This window comes from Oncorhynchus gorbuscha, linkage group LG18 (assembly GCF_021184085.1).
Source record: "Oncorhynchus gorbuscha isolate QuinsamMale2020 ecotype Even-year linkage group LG18, OgorEven_v1.0, whole genome shotgun sequence".
Classification (NCBI taxonomy): domain Eukaryota; kingdom Metazoa; phylum Chordata; class Actinopteri; order Salmoniformes; family Salmonidae; genus Oncorhynchus; species Oncorhynchus gorbuscha.
This window is the reverse complement of record NC_060190.1, coordinates 49074925-49090395: the sequence shown is the minus strand read 5'-3', so window position 1 is coordinate 49090395 and position 15471 is coordinate 49074925. Positions and strand designations below refer to the sequence as shown.

General features: G+C 43.1%; 1 protein-coding gene across 3 annotated transcripts; it reads right to left on the bottom strand.

The window, feature by feature from the left end:
• Positions 1 to 3995: 3995 nt before the first annotated feature.
• On the bottom strand, positions 3996 to 14816 carry LOC124003523 (transmembrane protein 88B). 3 transcript variants are annotated; one of them, XM_046311846.1, is made up of 4 exons: positions 14679 to 14816; positions 14213 to 14322; positions 11199 to 11496; positions 3996 to 6368 (listed from the first exon to the last, which is right to left on the bottom strand). In XM_046311846.1, the coding sequence occupies exons 3-4, from the start codon at positions 11493 to 11495 to the stop codon at positions 6141 to 6143; spliced, it is 525 nt and encodes a 174-aa protein (XP_046167802.1). In that variant the 5' UTR covers position 11496; positions 14213 to 14322; positions 14679 to 14816; the 3' UTR covers positions 3996 to 6140. The 3 variants fall into 3 exon arrangements, with proteins under 3 accessions (XP_046167802.1, XP_046167800.1, XP_046167801.1); XM_046311844.1 differs by lacking the exon at positions 14679 to 14816 and adding an exon at positions 14370 to 14542 and having other exon boundaries at positions 14213 to 14295; XM_046311845.1 differs by lacking the exon at positions 14679 to 14816 and having other exon boundaries at positions 14213 to 14362.
• Positions 14817 to 15471: the final 655 nt, after the last annotated feature.

Genomic DNA, 15471 nt, shown 5'->3' with positions numbered 1-15471 from the left:
AAGTAATCTAACTAACAATTCCAAAACTACTGTCTTATATACAGTGTAAGGGGATAAAGAATATGTACATAAGGATATATGAATGAGTGATGGTACAGAGCAGCATACAGTAGATGGTATCGAGTACAGTATATACATATGAGATGAGTATGTAGACAAAGTAAACAAAGTGGCATAGTTAAAGTGGCTAGTGATACATGTATTACATAAGGATGCAGTCGATGATGTAGAGTACAGTATATACGTATGCATATGAGATGAATAATGTAGGGTAAGTAACATTATATAAGGTAGCATTGTTTAAAGTGGCTAGTGATATATTTACATATTTTCCCATCAATTCCCATTATTAGAGTGGCTGGAGTTGGGTCAGTGTCAATGACAGTGTGTTGGCAGCAGCCACTCAATGTTAGTGGTGGCTGTTTAATAGTCTGATGGCCTTGAGATAGAAGCTGTTTTTCAGTCTCTCGGTCCCAGCTTTGATGCACCTGTACTGACCTCGCCTTCTGGATGATAGCAGGGTGAACAGGCAGTGGCTCGGGTGGTTGATGTCCTTGATGATCTTTATGGCCTTCCTGTAACATCGGGTGGTGTAGGTGTCCTGGAGGGCAGGTAGTTTGCCCCCGGTGATGCGTTGTGCAGACCTCACTACCATCTGGAGAGCCTTACGGTTGAGGGCGGAGCAGTTGCCGTACCAGGCGGTGATAGAGCCCGCCAGGATACTCTCGATTGTGCATCTATAGAAGTTTGTGAGTGCTTTTGGTGACAAGCCGAATTTCTTCAGCCTCCTGAGGTTGAAGAGGTGCTGCTGCGCCTTCATCACGACGCTGTCTGTGTGAGTGGACCAATTCAGTTTGTCTGTGATGTGTATGCCGAGGAACTTAAAACTTGCTACCCTCTCCACTACTGTTCCATCGATGTGGATAGGGGGGTGTTCCCTCTGCTGTTTCCTGAAGTCCACAATCATCTCCTTAGTTTTGTTGACGTTGAGTGTGAGGTTATTTTCCTGACACCACACTCCGAGGGCCCTCACCTCCTCCCTGTAGGCCGTCTCGTCGTTGTTGGTAATCAAGCCTACCACTGTTGTGTCGTCCGCAAACTTGATGATTGAGTTGGAGGCGTGCGTGGCCACGCAGTCGTGGGTGAACAGGGAGTACAGGTGAGGGCTCAGAACGCACCCTTGTGGAGCCCCCGTGTTGAGGATCAGCGGGGAGGAGATGTTGTTGCCTACCCTCACCACCTGGGGGCGGCCCGTCAGGAAGTCCAGTACCCAGTTGCACAGGGCGTGGTCGAGACCCAGTGAATGCCGAGCTGTAGTCGATGAACAGCATTCTCACATAGGTATTCCTCTTGTCCAGGTGGGTTAGGGCAGTGTGCAGTGTGGTTGAGATTGCATCGTCTGTGGACCTATTTGGGCGGTAAGCAAATTGGAGTGGGTCTAGGGTGTCAGGTAGGGTGGAGGTGATATGGTCCTTGACTAGTCTCTCAAAGCACTTCATGATGACGGAAGTGAGTGCTACGGGGTGGTAGTCGTTTAGCTCAGTTACCTTAGCTTTCTTGGGAACAGGAACAATGGTGGCCCTCTTGAAGCATGTGGGAACAGCAGACTGGTATAGGGATTGATTGAATATGTCCGTAAACACACCGGCCAGCTGGTCTGCGCATGCTCTGAGGGCGCGGCTGGGGATGCCGTCTGGGCCTGCAGCCTTGCGAGGGTTAACACGTTTAAATGTCTTACTCACCTCGGCTGCAGTGAAGGAGAGACCGCATGTTTTCGTTGCAAGCCGTGTCAGTGGCACTGTATTGTCCTCAAAGCGGGCAAAAAAGTTATTTAGTCTGCCTGGGAGCAAGACATCCTGGTCCGTGACTGGGCTGGGTTTCTTCTTGTAGTCCGTGATTGACTGTAGACCCTGCCACATGCCTCTTGTGTCTGAGCCGTTGAATTGAGATTCTACTTTGTCTCTGTACTGACGCTTAGCTTGTTTAATAGCCTTGCGGAGGGAATAGCTGCACTGTTTGTATTCGGTCATGTTGCCAGACGCCTTGCCCTGATTAAAGGCAGTGGTTTGCGCTTTCAGTTTTACGCGAATGCTGCCATCAATCCACGGTTTCTGGTTAGGGAATGTTTTTATCGTTGCTATGGGAACGGCATCTTCAACGCACGTTCTAATGAACTCGCACACCGAATCAGCGTATTCGTCAATATTTTTATCTGACGCAATACGAAACATATCCCAGTCCACGTGATGGAAGCAGTCTTGGAGTGTGGAGTCCGCTTGGTCGGACCAGCGTTGGACAGACCTCAGCGTGGGAGCCTCTTGTTTTAGTTTCTGCCTGTAGGCAGGGATCAACAAAATGGAGTCGTGGTCATCTTTCCGAAAAGGAGGGCGGGGGAGGGCCTTATATTCATTGCGGAAGTTAGAATAACGATGATCTAGGGTTTTGCCAGCCCTGGTAGCACAATCGATATGCTGATAGAATTTAGGGAGCCTTGTTTTCAGATTGGCCTTGTTAAAATCCCCAGCTACAATAAATGCAGCCTCAGGATATGTGGTTTCCAGTTTACATCGAGTCAAATTAAGTTCTTTCAGGGACATCAATGTGTCTGCTTCGGGGGGATATGCGGCTGTGATTTATAATCGAAGATCATTTTCTAGGTAGATAATGCGGTCAACATTTGATTGTGAGGAATTCAAAGTCAGGTGAACAGAAGGATTTGAGTGCCTGTATGTTATGATCACACCACGTCTTGTTAATCATAAGGCATACACCCCCGCCCTTCTTACCAGAAAGATGTTTGTTTCTGTCTGCGCGATGCGTGAAGAAATTAGCTGGCTGTACCGACTCCGATAGCGTGTCTCGAGTGAGCCATGTTTCCGTGAAACAAAGAACGTTACAGTCTCTGTCTCTCTGGAAGGCTACCCTTGCACGGATTTCGTCTACCTTGTTGTCAAGAGACTGGACATTGAGTGGTGGGCAAACCAGAGAATCCGCTTCGGGAAAGTCATATTCCTGGTTGTAATGTTGGTGAGTTGACGTTGCTCTTATATCCTATAGTTCCTCCCAACTATTTGATAGTCCCACTAGTCATCTTACGTTTTATCATTTGTTTTTCAACAGGACAATGACCCAACACACTTCTGATGGAGTTCTGCATCATGACCTGGCCACCGCAATCACCTGACCTCAACCCAATGAAGCTGGTTTGGGATAAGTTGGACTGCAGAGTGAAGTAAAAGCAGCCAACAAGTGCTCAGCATATGTGGGAACTCCTGCAAGACTGTTGGAAAAGCATTCCAGGTGAAGCTGGTTGAGAGAATGCCAAGAGTGTGTAAAGCTGTCATCAGGGCAAAGGCTGGCTACTTTGAAGAATCTAAAATATACTTAACACTTTTTGGGTTGCTACATGATTCGATGTGTTATTTTTTAGTTTGTCTTCACAGAAATAAAGAAAAACACTTGAATGAGTAGGCGTGTCCATACTTTTGACTGGTACTCTATAATCCATGTACGAATTCAAACAAACATACATAGTCTACCTTCCAGCAGCCACCTGGAGTCAATTCGAAATATGAATATCTTCCTGCTGGAGGAATCTGTACAGGTGTAGGATCTTAATCCTGCTCAGGAAATGCAGGTGACCTTCAGGATTTACAGAAATTAACTGAACCTGCACGAACACAGTTATTTTAACAATATTGAACTTTTCATGTAGCCTGCTTTTGGCCAGCTAATAGCCTAAGCACTGATCAATCAACATGATTGACTAAATGTTAAAATCCTGTTTCTGCAGGATTATTTTGCTGTGACAATATAGGTCAAATTCAGCATCTTCATTACCTCATGTTCTTTCTTCTCATAAAATGTTGTTGCCATGCAAGAGCTCATAATGACTCATAATGACAAAATTATAAATAAATATTTTTATTTATTTTCTAGGCAAGTCAGTTAATAACAAATTCTTATTTTCAATGACAGCCTCAGAACAGGGGGTCAACTGCCTTGTTCAGGGCCAGAACAACAGATTTTTTACTTGTCAGCTCAGGGATTTGATCTTGCAACCTTTCAATTAGAGGTCCAATGCTCTACCCACTAGGCTACCTGCCACCCCAAGTATTTTGTCTAGGTAAAGGCATGACATAAATATATACATGTATTCAGAGAAATCCCTTGTATTGGCTTTACATTTCTAAACAAAGTGCACAGCATGTCCTTAATTCCATTCATACACAGTAATTGAGTAAGACAAGCAGGCTACTTTAAAATGTTTACTTGAAATATGTCCTGTGTTACAGTAATGTCCAGAGTTAATAAAAAAAACTAAAACAGTCGATTATATTGCCATGTGAAAATGGGTTACATTAAACCCCAGTTAATATGGCCACATTAGGGGGAAATGAATAAGTGCATGTACGAGTCAGTACATTTGAAGTTGGAGAGTTTGAGCAGTCTGGAGATGACTATCAAACCCTCTCCCATGTAGAGTGAGTCATTCCACTGCACACCCACTGTACTGGCACTCCCTCTATCACCATTACTGCTTGAAGTGTATGTAAGATGCAACATCAACACAAGTATGTCAACAGGTTTATTCTTCGATAACATACATTTACAGAATGTGGATAGGCTACAACCATCAACTGTTCTGATATACAGTAGTTCATAGTTCAAGAAGTAGAGTCTATTGAGTTCAATTCACTTCAAGTAATAATTTAAGTTGATTCAAATGTATAGCTAAATTATGAGGTGGGGATTTTTGTTTGGGTGCTTATGCTCTATACACTGTGTAAATGTGTGTCTGCCTCAGACAACAACATGACTACTGGATGCCATCTTTCCATGAGTAACGTCTTTAGATCTCAAATGATCAGGCTGTATCACAACCGGCCGTGATTGGGAATTCCATAAGGTGGCACACAATTGGCCCAGTGTCGTCCGGGTTTGGCCGGTACAGGCCGTCCTTGTAAATAAGAATTTGTTCTTAATTGACTTGCCTGGTTAAAGGTTCAATTGAAAAAAAATGATAATAAACAGCGATTAACATACTATTGAGTAATGCTTTCAAAGTAGTAGACCATGTTGGTAGGAAGAGAGGCACTCTATTAAGTAATATCACATAGAACCACACTGTCTCTCAGGAGCAGATTGAGGAATGTCTAGGCATTATCTGATATGAATCATACCACACATCATATAAAGATCTATGTGAGATAATGACAGTGAAATGTCCATGGATTTAAAACTGTATATCTATTTGAACTAAGTGTCCTCACCATTAGCCTCTACTATGTGTTATTTCAATCCTTGGAGACGTTATCAGCCATTAGAAAAATACCTACAGATAGACGGATCAAAGACTTGGCATTTCAGCTCCAATTCCTTTTACGGTGGCCGCAATTAAGGGGAATTACCAGTAATGTGTTTACATATAAGTCAATTACGATGGTACATAGAAATGTAACGTTGGTAGGATCTGATAAGTACAGAATGAGTAATGACGGCTCTGTTAAAACACATCAGAATGATTTTTCGCCAGAAAATATGCCCCAATATACTAAAGACGAGAACAGACACAACAGAAAAAGAAAAGGCTATAATTGTGTCTCATCCCGTTCACACATGACTGATGCAGAGCATCAGGCTACTTTTATGAACTATACTTACATTGAGGTAGCTTACATGGCACTTTTACAAGATGGTGAATATAATGAAATCAATAGAATGAACAAGATCTGCTAAATAAGTAAGCTTGTAAACATATTTTCCTTCCATTCTAGACATTTGAGTGACAGTTACATTTTTCTGCTGCATCAAGATTCACAACCATATAAGTTAGCAGATAATTGAAAATAGATCAATATACATAACCAATACAAATCCACAGAGAAGAGCTGCTACCATATTCCACCCTTACCTCCGCTGTTTCCTTCTGACCAGCAACAGCCCTATAGCCACATGTAAAGCTCTGTCTTTAAACAATTGGACTGGTTCACATTGTATCCATTCGATTGTATGACATTCATTACAGTTTAATAGGACACTAAATAGATTTGACACTGCGATTCTCCAGGACTCGATTCTCTCTTGACTGTTAACCTATTGAACTCTTTGAACACTGGTTTATTCGAGCGTTGGTCCAATCAGACCCAGGCACGGACATCACCCCCCCAGTCCAAGCCCCGTCCATGGTACCATGCACCTGTTATTGGCTGAAACAGCAGCAGGAGTCGCAGCCTCCGGAGAAGCCCACAGAAGATGGCCGCCGCCACCACCACCAGCGGTGACATCATCACAAAGCCCAGGATGATGAGGGCGGAGCAACTGTTGTCGTCGAGGTAACGGCAGATAGGAGAGGGGGAATCTAGGACCTGCGGGGGTAGAACACAGACTGTTACATTCAGACAGAAACACACTCCAGTGATAGGGACAATTCCATTGATACAGTATGTGTTTCTGAGTTGTTTTTGTTAGTGATGCAAATGTTTGTGCTTTAGTTTAACTGAACAGAACTGAGGGGGAAGAAGAGGTGTGTGTGTGCGTGTGTGTACACAAGAGGGACCATAAGACGGAAGGTACTGGGGTGTGTGACAGACTCTTTTCCAGTTTCCCTCTGCTGTTCACTGTTCAGATAAGAAGCAGCCCAGAGCTGCCAATACAATCCCTAGGCTGTCAATCACCTGTAAGCACGACAGAAAGAAAACAGAAGAGATATATAGAGAGAGGGAAAGAGATAGAGGGAGGGTGAGAGAGGGAGGAAGGAAGGTGGAGAGAGAGACTGGGATGAGATGAGAGAGACAGAGAGACAGATAGGTAATGGAGCCCCTGCTCTGCTTACTAGACTTGATAATCTGTGACATACATTACATAAACCAGGGAATGTGGATACCTGCTCATTGAACATCTCATTCCAAAATCATGGGAATTAATATGGAGTTGGTCTCCCCTTTGCTGCTATAACAGCCTCCAATCTTCTGGAAAACCTTTCTACTAGATGTTGGAACATTGCAGCAAGGACTTAAGATTTCCCTTCACTGGAACTAAGGGGCCTAGCCCAAACCATGAAAAACAGCCCCAGGCCATTATTCCTTCTCCACCAAACTTTACAGTTGGCACTATGCATTGGGGCACGTAGCGTTCTCCTGGTGTCCGCCAAACCCAGATTCGTCCGTAGACTGCTAGTGGTGAAGCATGATTCATCACTCCAGAGCATGCATTTCCACTGCTCCAGAGTACAATGGTGGTGTACTTTACACCACACCAGCCGACGCTTGGCATTAAACATGGTGATCTTAGGCTTGTGTTTGGCTGCTCGGCCATGGAAACCTATTTCATGAAGCTCCTGAAAAACAGTTATTGTGCTGACGTTGCTTCCAGAAGCGGTTTGGAACTCTGTAGTGAGTATTGCAACCGAGGATAGATTTATTTTTTTAAGTTACGCGCTTCAGCACTCAGCGGTCCTGTTCTGTGAGCTTGGGTGGCATATCACTTCACGGCTGAGCCGTTGTTGCTCCTAGACATTTCCACTTCACAATATCAGCTCTAGCAGGGCAGACTGACTTGTTTTGAAAGGTGGCATCTTATGATGGCGCCACATTCAAAGGCCATTTTACTGCCAATATTTGTATGGAGATTGTATGGCTGTGTGCTTTGTTTTTATACACCTATCAGCAAAAGGTGTGGCTGAAATAGCCGATTCCTTCTGTATACATAGTGTACTATATACAGACACTGTCAGCAAGAGGGAAGAAAGAGTGATACAGATACACAGAGTGGGACAGACAGGCAGACAGGCACGCTCATGTACACACAAACAGACAGATATTCAAAAATGCACAAAAACACTTACATACAAGTACACAAACACTCAGTGTGTTCTCGTTAGGGCTACATTCTATAAGAACCCTCTGGCATATAATTCTCTCTTTGTCAGCATTTTCAAGAGGAATTTCCCCACCCACCTTAACTGACCGCTGCAACCTCGAGCCATCATCAATCTACACACACACGCGCGCGCGCACATGCACACATTTTCTCCACTTTATTCTTTCTGTCTTGTCAGCATAGGCATGGGCCCAGCTGGGGACTAATTGGCACTAATTCAACAATCATGTCTTCTCATGGATATCCTCTCTCACTGTCCAATCCTTCACTTCTCCAACAGTTGATTGACATTCCCAACTGTGGCAGGCAGCAAGGGTCTATACTGGCACCTGTTATATTATATATAGTAATGTTCACAACATACTATTAGGCTACACATTACACATTACACATACCACTCACATTCTGTATATTTGTACATCCTTCCCAGCCATCACTAATGAAGACGTCTTGAAAATGCCAGTGTCTTCTGGACACTTTAAGACATGAAGAATGAATTAAAATCGAATCAAATAAATTAAATAAATGGCTATTGATTTAATTAAAGGCAACTTTCCAAAGAAAGAGCAATCAGTGTGTTTGATCGTACACAAACTTCTTCCAAATGTCAAAAAAGTTAGCAAACAGCAGTAAAAGGAAGACAAAATACAACAGAGACATATTTTAATGTAACATCAATAATGGAGACAAGCAAGGCCACCTGGCACGGTGCCAACTCTACCAGATGAGGGGCTGAGGAAATATGACCGCACAGCGCTGTCAGAAGGTGATTTGGGTAGTTTGCCAAGGGCAACAGCTGTAGATCTTAGAGGACACTTTGGCATCATTATGAGACTGATAGCGTTTACTGACGTGTCCGCGCCATGAATCTGGTCCTCGTGGCGTGTCTAAGGAGGACCGCTTCAAAATGCACATCATAATCCTGTTTTAGACAAAGTCCACCTGTTCTTAAAGGTGGTCTTTGTGTTTGTCAGACGTTTGTCAGACGTGTTAAAGAGATTGAACGGGATCTTAAGCACTTACAAATCCATAACATATTGTACGAATTGGAATTGGTAACATATCATTCGGATTACAGAATTTTTATGTATTTTTTGCTGGACGGAACATATCATATACAAAATGGATGACGTAGTACACAATTGTGCACAATTTCCGGGGACCCGTTTTGGCTTGTGAACACTACTTTCAAAACTACTGGCTGAAATTATACAAAACCTTTATAAAACATCTTTAAAGGAAAATACAGGTTCAAGGAAAAGTTTCCTGTAATGCTGCAGGATTATTTTCCTTTTGCAAACAAAATCCATCAGACACTCTATTTTTAAAGTCTATATCTTGAAAACTTGATTGCTGACATGTAAAACATTTTTGGGATTGTATCAACAGTGGACTAATGAAGCAGGATAGTTTTTGAGTGGAATTTCCCCTTGAGTTCTTAAAAGTGGTCTATTGCCAAGATGCATCCAGCAATATGTCTACCTTTCTCATTCATGTGGGATTGAGTAATATACTGTAGTATAATAGGCCAATGAAGTGATGTCATCTTCTGGGTGATGTCTAAAGAAGGGTGAGGCTGACAGAGGTTGACAGGGACGTCATATCTTACCCAGAAATGTAGGGGTATCTGTCTGCCCCTGATCCAGGGTGTTCCCAGACCCAGTGCTGAAGTCACACAGGGTTTGCCCCAGAGTTCTGTACTTGCGCCTTACTCTTCATACTCTACATACTCCCACTTGGACAGATACTTGAACCTCAACGTCCTGTCCCACCCTAAGGGTGTGTCTGTTTGCCTCTGGTCCAGGGTGTTCTCGATATCGATTCCATGCACAACAAGAACTAAATTCTACCATTCTTTAGATACTTGGGCATGCCCGGTATACTTTTACTGTGTTGGTTAGGGGGGAGAAGGAAGGAATCTTTCATTTAAACTCATGTTCAAACATCTTCATGTTAGAGCACGGCAGACAGTTAACTATCCACTAGTGGGCTTCGTATTACGTAAAGGTTATTTTAGTTCCATTTAAGTGATAATGCCTGAGAAGCCGGTGCTATCTAGGGTTGCTAGAGACGCGACCCAGTCGTTCAGTCTTTTTGTTCTGTATCTATGGATGTGACCCAGTCGTTCAGTCTTTTTGTTCTGTATCCATGGATGGGACCCAGTCGTTCAGTCTTTTTGTTCTGTATCTATGGACGCGACCCAGTCGTTCGTTCTAAATGTTCCATTGCCATACTAGCTGGCAACATTCGTATCCCTTGCTTGCTAGCCAACTGCGACTAACTTACAGTCACGTCAAAAAGTGCAGCCAGAATGACAGCAAAGTAGCTGCATTTGCTTAAGCTGTTTTCTAGTGACATTTATTTGGATACATCCATAACAATGAGCTGATGAGGTGGGATTTCGCCCTGGCATAGAAAACGTGCTCTCGTCAGGACACTGTCGTTCAGAGGAGCTAGCCAACAACACAGCTACAGTAAAACAATAACTTCAAACTGAAGCTGGAGGACTGCAAATGAGTTGCGTTTCATTTGACCTTTTTCAATTGACAATTTTTTTGTATTTCTCCATAAAAATGATGCCAGCTGAATAATGATTTTGACTGGCTGAGAAACGCTGCCTGCCTGTCGGTCTCGTCCCGACTCACAACACGTTCCTTACTATGGGACAGCAGGAGATTGAATTTGAATATTGAAACAATGTTGCAAATGTCAGAGAGACAAACAGCAAGGTTTATACAAATCTCTGCTGTTGAAAACTAAATGTTAGTCTAAAAGAAATGTGAGATAATGTCTAGATGCTTTTTATAGTGGAGATGAAGTTTATAAATTGCTTGGCTGGGCTGATGAGACAATGGATTGCGCAGTCAGATGGAACAGAGTAAATAGGCATTTTAATGTCATAGATTTAGCCGGTGGTAACTTGTGGAATAGACACCGGCTGGAATGCGGTTTTAATTAATCAGCATTCAGGATTAGACCCACCTGTTGTAAAAATGCAAATAAGCTGTTTAAAGGGTTGCCATGGGTTACAGAGCTCAACCTCAGGGCCAATCAGCTATGATCATGATTCTTGTGTGGTTCTCTGGCAGAGTGAGCCAGTGTTCAGCTCAGCATCAGGTCACATATTAACCAGGGATGGGAGACTGTGAACGGTACTGACTTGACTGGAGACGCTCTGTGACCTCAATTCTGAGATGAAATCCTACCAAGCACCAGGAAATGGCTGTCATAAGGAATTGGAATTCTAACCACAATATTCTGTTGTCAAAGTTTGTGTTAGAGACTTTGAGTAGCGCTATAAGCGGGCCACTACTTACCCGTGAGTGGCAGAGGAAGCCGGCGTAGAGCAGCAGTGAGGCGGGCAGCAGGACCAAGGCAAACACGGCCACCAGGACCAGGACACACACCAAGGCCAAACCCACATTCCACAGCAGCAGCCCCGCGCCGCACGCCACACAGCCACAACTGCCCCGACGGCTACCCCATGCGCTGCCCTCACTGTGGGCCGTGGGAGGAGGCAGCATTTTCACCCTCTCACCCACCCAGAACTCCTCCTGCTCCTTCTCCTCGTCACCTGAGCCCCCCTCGTCTAGATCCAGGTCCACCCCACACATCCTGAGCGAGAGGGAGGGAGGGAGACAGTAGGAGGAAACATTTAACCATGTAGTGTTATCAGGAGGAGAATGTCATTTTTCATTGTTGTGGTTTAATCCTACTTTTCCTACAATCACTTTTTCTCTATTTCCCCACACATTGATGCATTTATCACTGGGATGTTATAGCCCACCACATAGCTTTGTGACTAAAGTAATGTTTGATGGACAGCTCTAAAACAGACTTTGACAAACAGAACAAATGTACTATATATTTGGTGTAAAGCTGTCTGATCTGTGATGATGAAATATGACTAATGTGGCTGATTGTCATGTTTCTCACTGTTTTGAGTTACACAAACACAACTTTTTAGGCGATTTACCGATCAAGCTAATTTCAGAATAGGATCCTTGCTAGGCTGTGAGAATGTGAATTACTGGAGGAGGTTTGCTTGTGTAGATTGTCATGATTTGTGCCAGTGCCAGCAGCCAGGAGTGAAGCTATTTCAATAATTGAAGTCTGATAATAGCACACCGAACCTCATATGAGTGGAGCAGCTGGCCTTTTCCACATTCCAATAGAGATCCAATCTCATGTATCGGTTAGATGTTTATCCTGTCATATAATTCCTTGATTTAACGCAACGCTCAGTTTTGACTGTCATGTAGATATTTTATTTAGCATTAAAATGGGTTTGTAGGCCTTACTGTCAGGATTTGGCCAGGGTTGTTCCGGTTTTTGGTCACTAGATGCCCCCATTGTGCCTTTTGACCTTTTGTTTTCCCTTGATCCCCATTATTATTTGCACCTGTGCCTCGTTTCCCCTGATTGTATTTAAACCCTTTGTTTTCCTCAGTTCTTTGCTCTGTGTTTGTATGTTAGCACCCAGCCCTAGTACTCTGTGAACTCTTGTTGATCCCGGTGGACTCTCTTGTGGAATTCTGTTTTTTTGTTCTTGTTTGTTTGTTTTTGAGTATCTTTTGAGGCTTTTTGTGCTATACCTTCCACCTTGTGGATTTACCTTTTTGTCTTGGAGGATTACCTTTGTTCTTGTGGAATTCCTTTTGAGGTTGTGGAGTTACATGTTTTCCTGAAGAACTTCACTTTTTACTTCATTAAATACACCGTCTCAAGTACTGCTGTGTCTGCCTCATCTTCTGGGTTCTGCCAACTATTCGTGGCTCAGTTGGTTAAGTGACTGTTTCTCACTCCGGAGACCTGGGTTCGTAACCGGGTCCTGACACTTACGACTATTGAGGTATGCAAACAAATCCAGGAAAGGAAAGACTTATTGATCCCTCGACCTCCCTTTTGCATCTATTACAGTGGGTGAAAGTCCACTTTGTCTCACCGTCCAGAAATGTTTTAACTTCCTTTTCCCGTGTTAACACAATGAGTCCCACCACGACACCGGAATTCATTTGGAATTTTGACCTTTTGTAACATGTGCATGACGCTATGACGCTCAAAAGCTACACAGGAGTTGTTAGAAGGTAAAGGCTTCTTCTACATAGAAGATCCAAGAAATCCAAGGACATAGTGTCTATAATACTGTAATACGCTCACATAGTTACTGTCACAAACTCCAAACTCCACGTTTTGCTTTGCTTATTTGAGCTGTCCTTGCCATAATATGGACTTGATCTTTTACCAAATAGGGCTATTTTCTGTATACCACCCCTACCTTGTAACAACACTTTGACTCAAACGCATTAAGAAGGAAAGAAATTCCACAAATTAACTTTTAACAAGGCACACCTGTTATTTGAAATGAATTCCAGGTGACTACCTCATGTAACTGGTTGAGAGAATACCAAGGGTGTGCAAAAGTGTCATTAAGGTAAAGGGTGGCTGGTTACTTTGAAGAATCTCAAATATAAAATAGATTTTGATTTGTTTAACACTTGTATGGTTACTACATTACTCCATATGTGTTATTTCATAGCTTTGATGTCTTCACTATTATTGCTATTATTGCTATAATAATATTACTATTATACATTGTAGAAAATAGTAAAAACAAAGGAACATCCTGGAATGAGTAGGTGTGTCCAAACTTTTGACTGATATTGTGTCAATGAGAGAGAGAGAGAGAGAGAGAGAGAGAGAGAGAGAGAGAGATTACTGTTTATATTTCCAACCTTGTCCTCTCCTGTTCTTGTTGTGCCACAAACACAATATAGACTTATATAAAATGTCCCAGTTACCCTTACCATCACATCCAGATACATTTAATGATATTGTGTCCAATAAAGGTATATGCTATCGTTCTCTTTATCATCACCCCCACAGCCCTTCCACTTAGGCCTATCCCCACCCCATCCCTGTCACTCAGTGGAATCAATAACAGCGATCGATCCCGCATTCACCTCCCCACCCCGCCAAGACTTTGATTGATCCGTCATTCGGAATTCAATCAGTGAGACACCTTCACCGACCGGGTGCCGAGCAGCAGCACCGCAGGACCCCCAGGAAATATCACCTTTCATTGAACACATTAATACATTCTAGATATTCTCACTACTATAAATAACTTTGATAGCCAATACTGTCACAATACAACAATTATTTTCCTCCAATAAATGTATGTTTGTTTGGTGTTGATGTTTCTTGTCCTTCAGTTTAGCTTCATACCCCTTTTTTTCTCTTAAGATACAGTATTTCACAAAATAAAACAAAGCAAGCTGAATTTGATTCCAAATAGGCCTACATGGAATAATATGACATTTGCACCTACCTCACTCTGTCTTGTCACTATTTCTCAGAAGTCTCCTTTGCAATTGTTGACCCCAGAAACAGGAGCAGGTGCTGCCAAACTCCCTAGAAGATGTCAGAATAAGGCGTTTGCTGAGAACAGTAAAAACAAACAAAACAGCACCTTTTAGGATACGCACCTATTGCCTTTTGCAAGACAGTAGCACAGCGATGCGAGTGTATAGATGAGCAGTGCGCGGAGCGGTGCGCGGGGCGCGTGCTGTAGGTTACTATGTGTGAGAGAGAGAGAGAGAGAGAGAGAGAGAGAGAGAGAGAGAGAGAGAGAGAGAGAGAGAGAGAGAGAGAGAGAGAGAGAGAGAGTCCACCTCAACACAATCGGAAACGGCACTGTCCTCTTCAACATTAGTGACTTCACATGCACGCGGTGGAGTGAAAGTGAAATAACGGGGACGAGCAGAGCACACCAATAACACTATTAGCCTATTCACCAGATTGAATGATTTCCCACTTCAGGCACGTGCACAGATAGGGCTCTATCTGTGTCTAGGTCGCCACCCCCTGTCCGTTGTTTGCGCCTGATAATCTGCCCTGTAGAGAGCTCGCACGCGCCCGGTTGCGCCCTTTCCCCAGTCTGCCCTGTATGGCGATTGCGCGCACCCGGTATCCAAACATGCATGGCTTGAGAAATGCGGTCACTGGTAAAGTATGTACCTAGTTCAAGTGTGTACCTAGTTTAGTGTACCTAGTTTAAATATCAACAGTGCTGCCACAGTAGCATAACATTTGATTAACACTTGATAACACTTGATTTAGCCTACATCATCATAATTCGGTCTGGTTGGCTGATGAGTGAGTGTTGTTGCAGAAATAAATAGGCCTATTCTAAAGAAAGAAAATGTCTCGCTACAGAGGCATTTGGTAGGCAATGTTATGAATTTGAAGATATGAATTATGAAAGTTTTTTAAAAATCATGGGGGTGCCCTTTGTTCATTTTGAGCACCTGTCCCCTTAAAGGTCTGTGCACGACCCTGTTCCATTTATATTCCCCTATTCTCTTTTATCCTGAATCGCCATTTACAACCTTTACCTCACTTTGGAAGCTCATCTAACGTTTTTAACTCTTAAAAAAAATGTTTTATGCAAGCTCATCTACAGCATCATAGACTTCCTCTCATCTACAGCTCCCACCGTATCACTATGTTAATCATCTGGCTTTTTCAAATGATTAAAAGCCCTGGTAAAGGAGGATCATATTAGTTTGAACCCCTCAAAGATGAGAA

What these genes read in the sequence shown, in the direction of transcription:
- LOC124003523 (XM_046311846.1), bottom strand. Translation starts at nt 11,495, where the DNA reads ATGTGTGGGGTGGACCTGGATCTAGACGAGGGGGGCTCAGGTGACGAG. An exon ending in GCTTCCTCTGCCACTCACGG is followed by an intron (nt 6,369 to 11,198) that starts GTAAGTAGTGGC and finishes CTACCCCCGCAG; the next exon opens with GTCCTAGATTCCCCCTCTCC.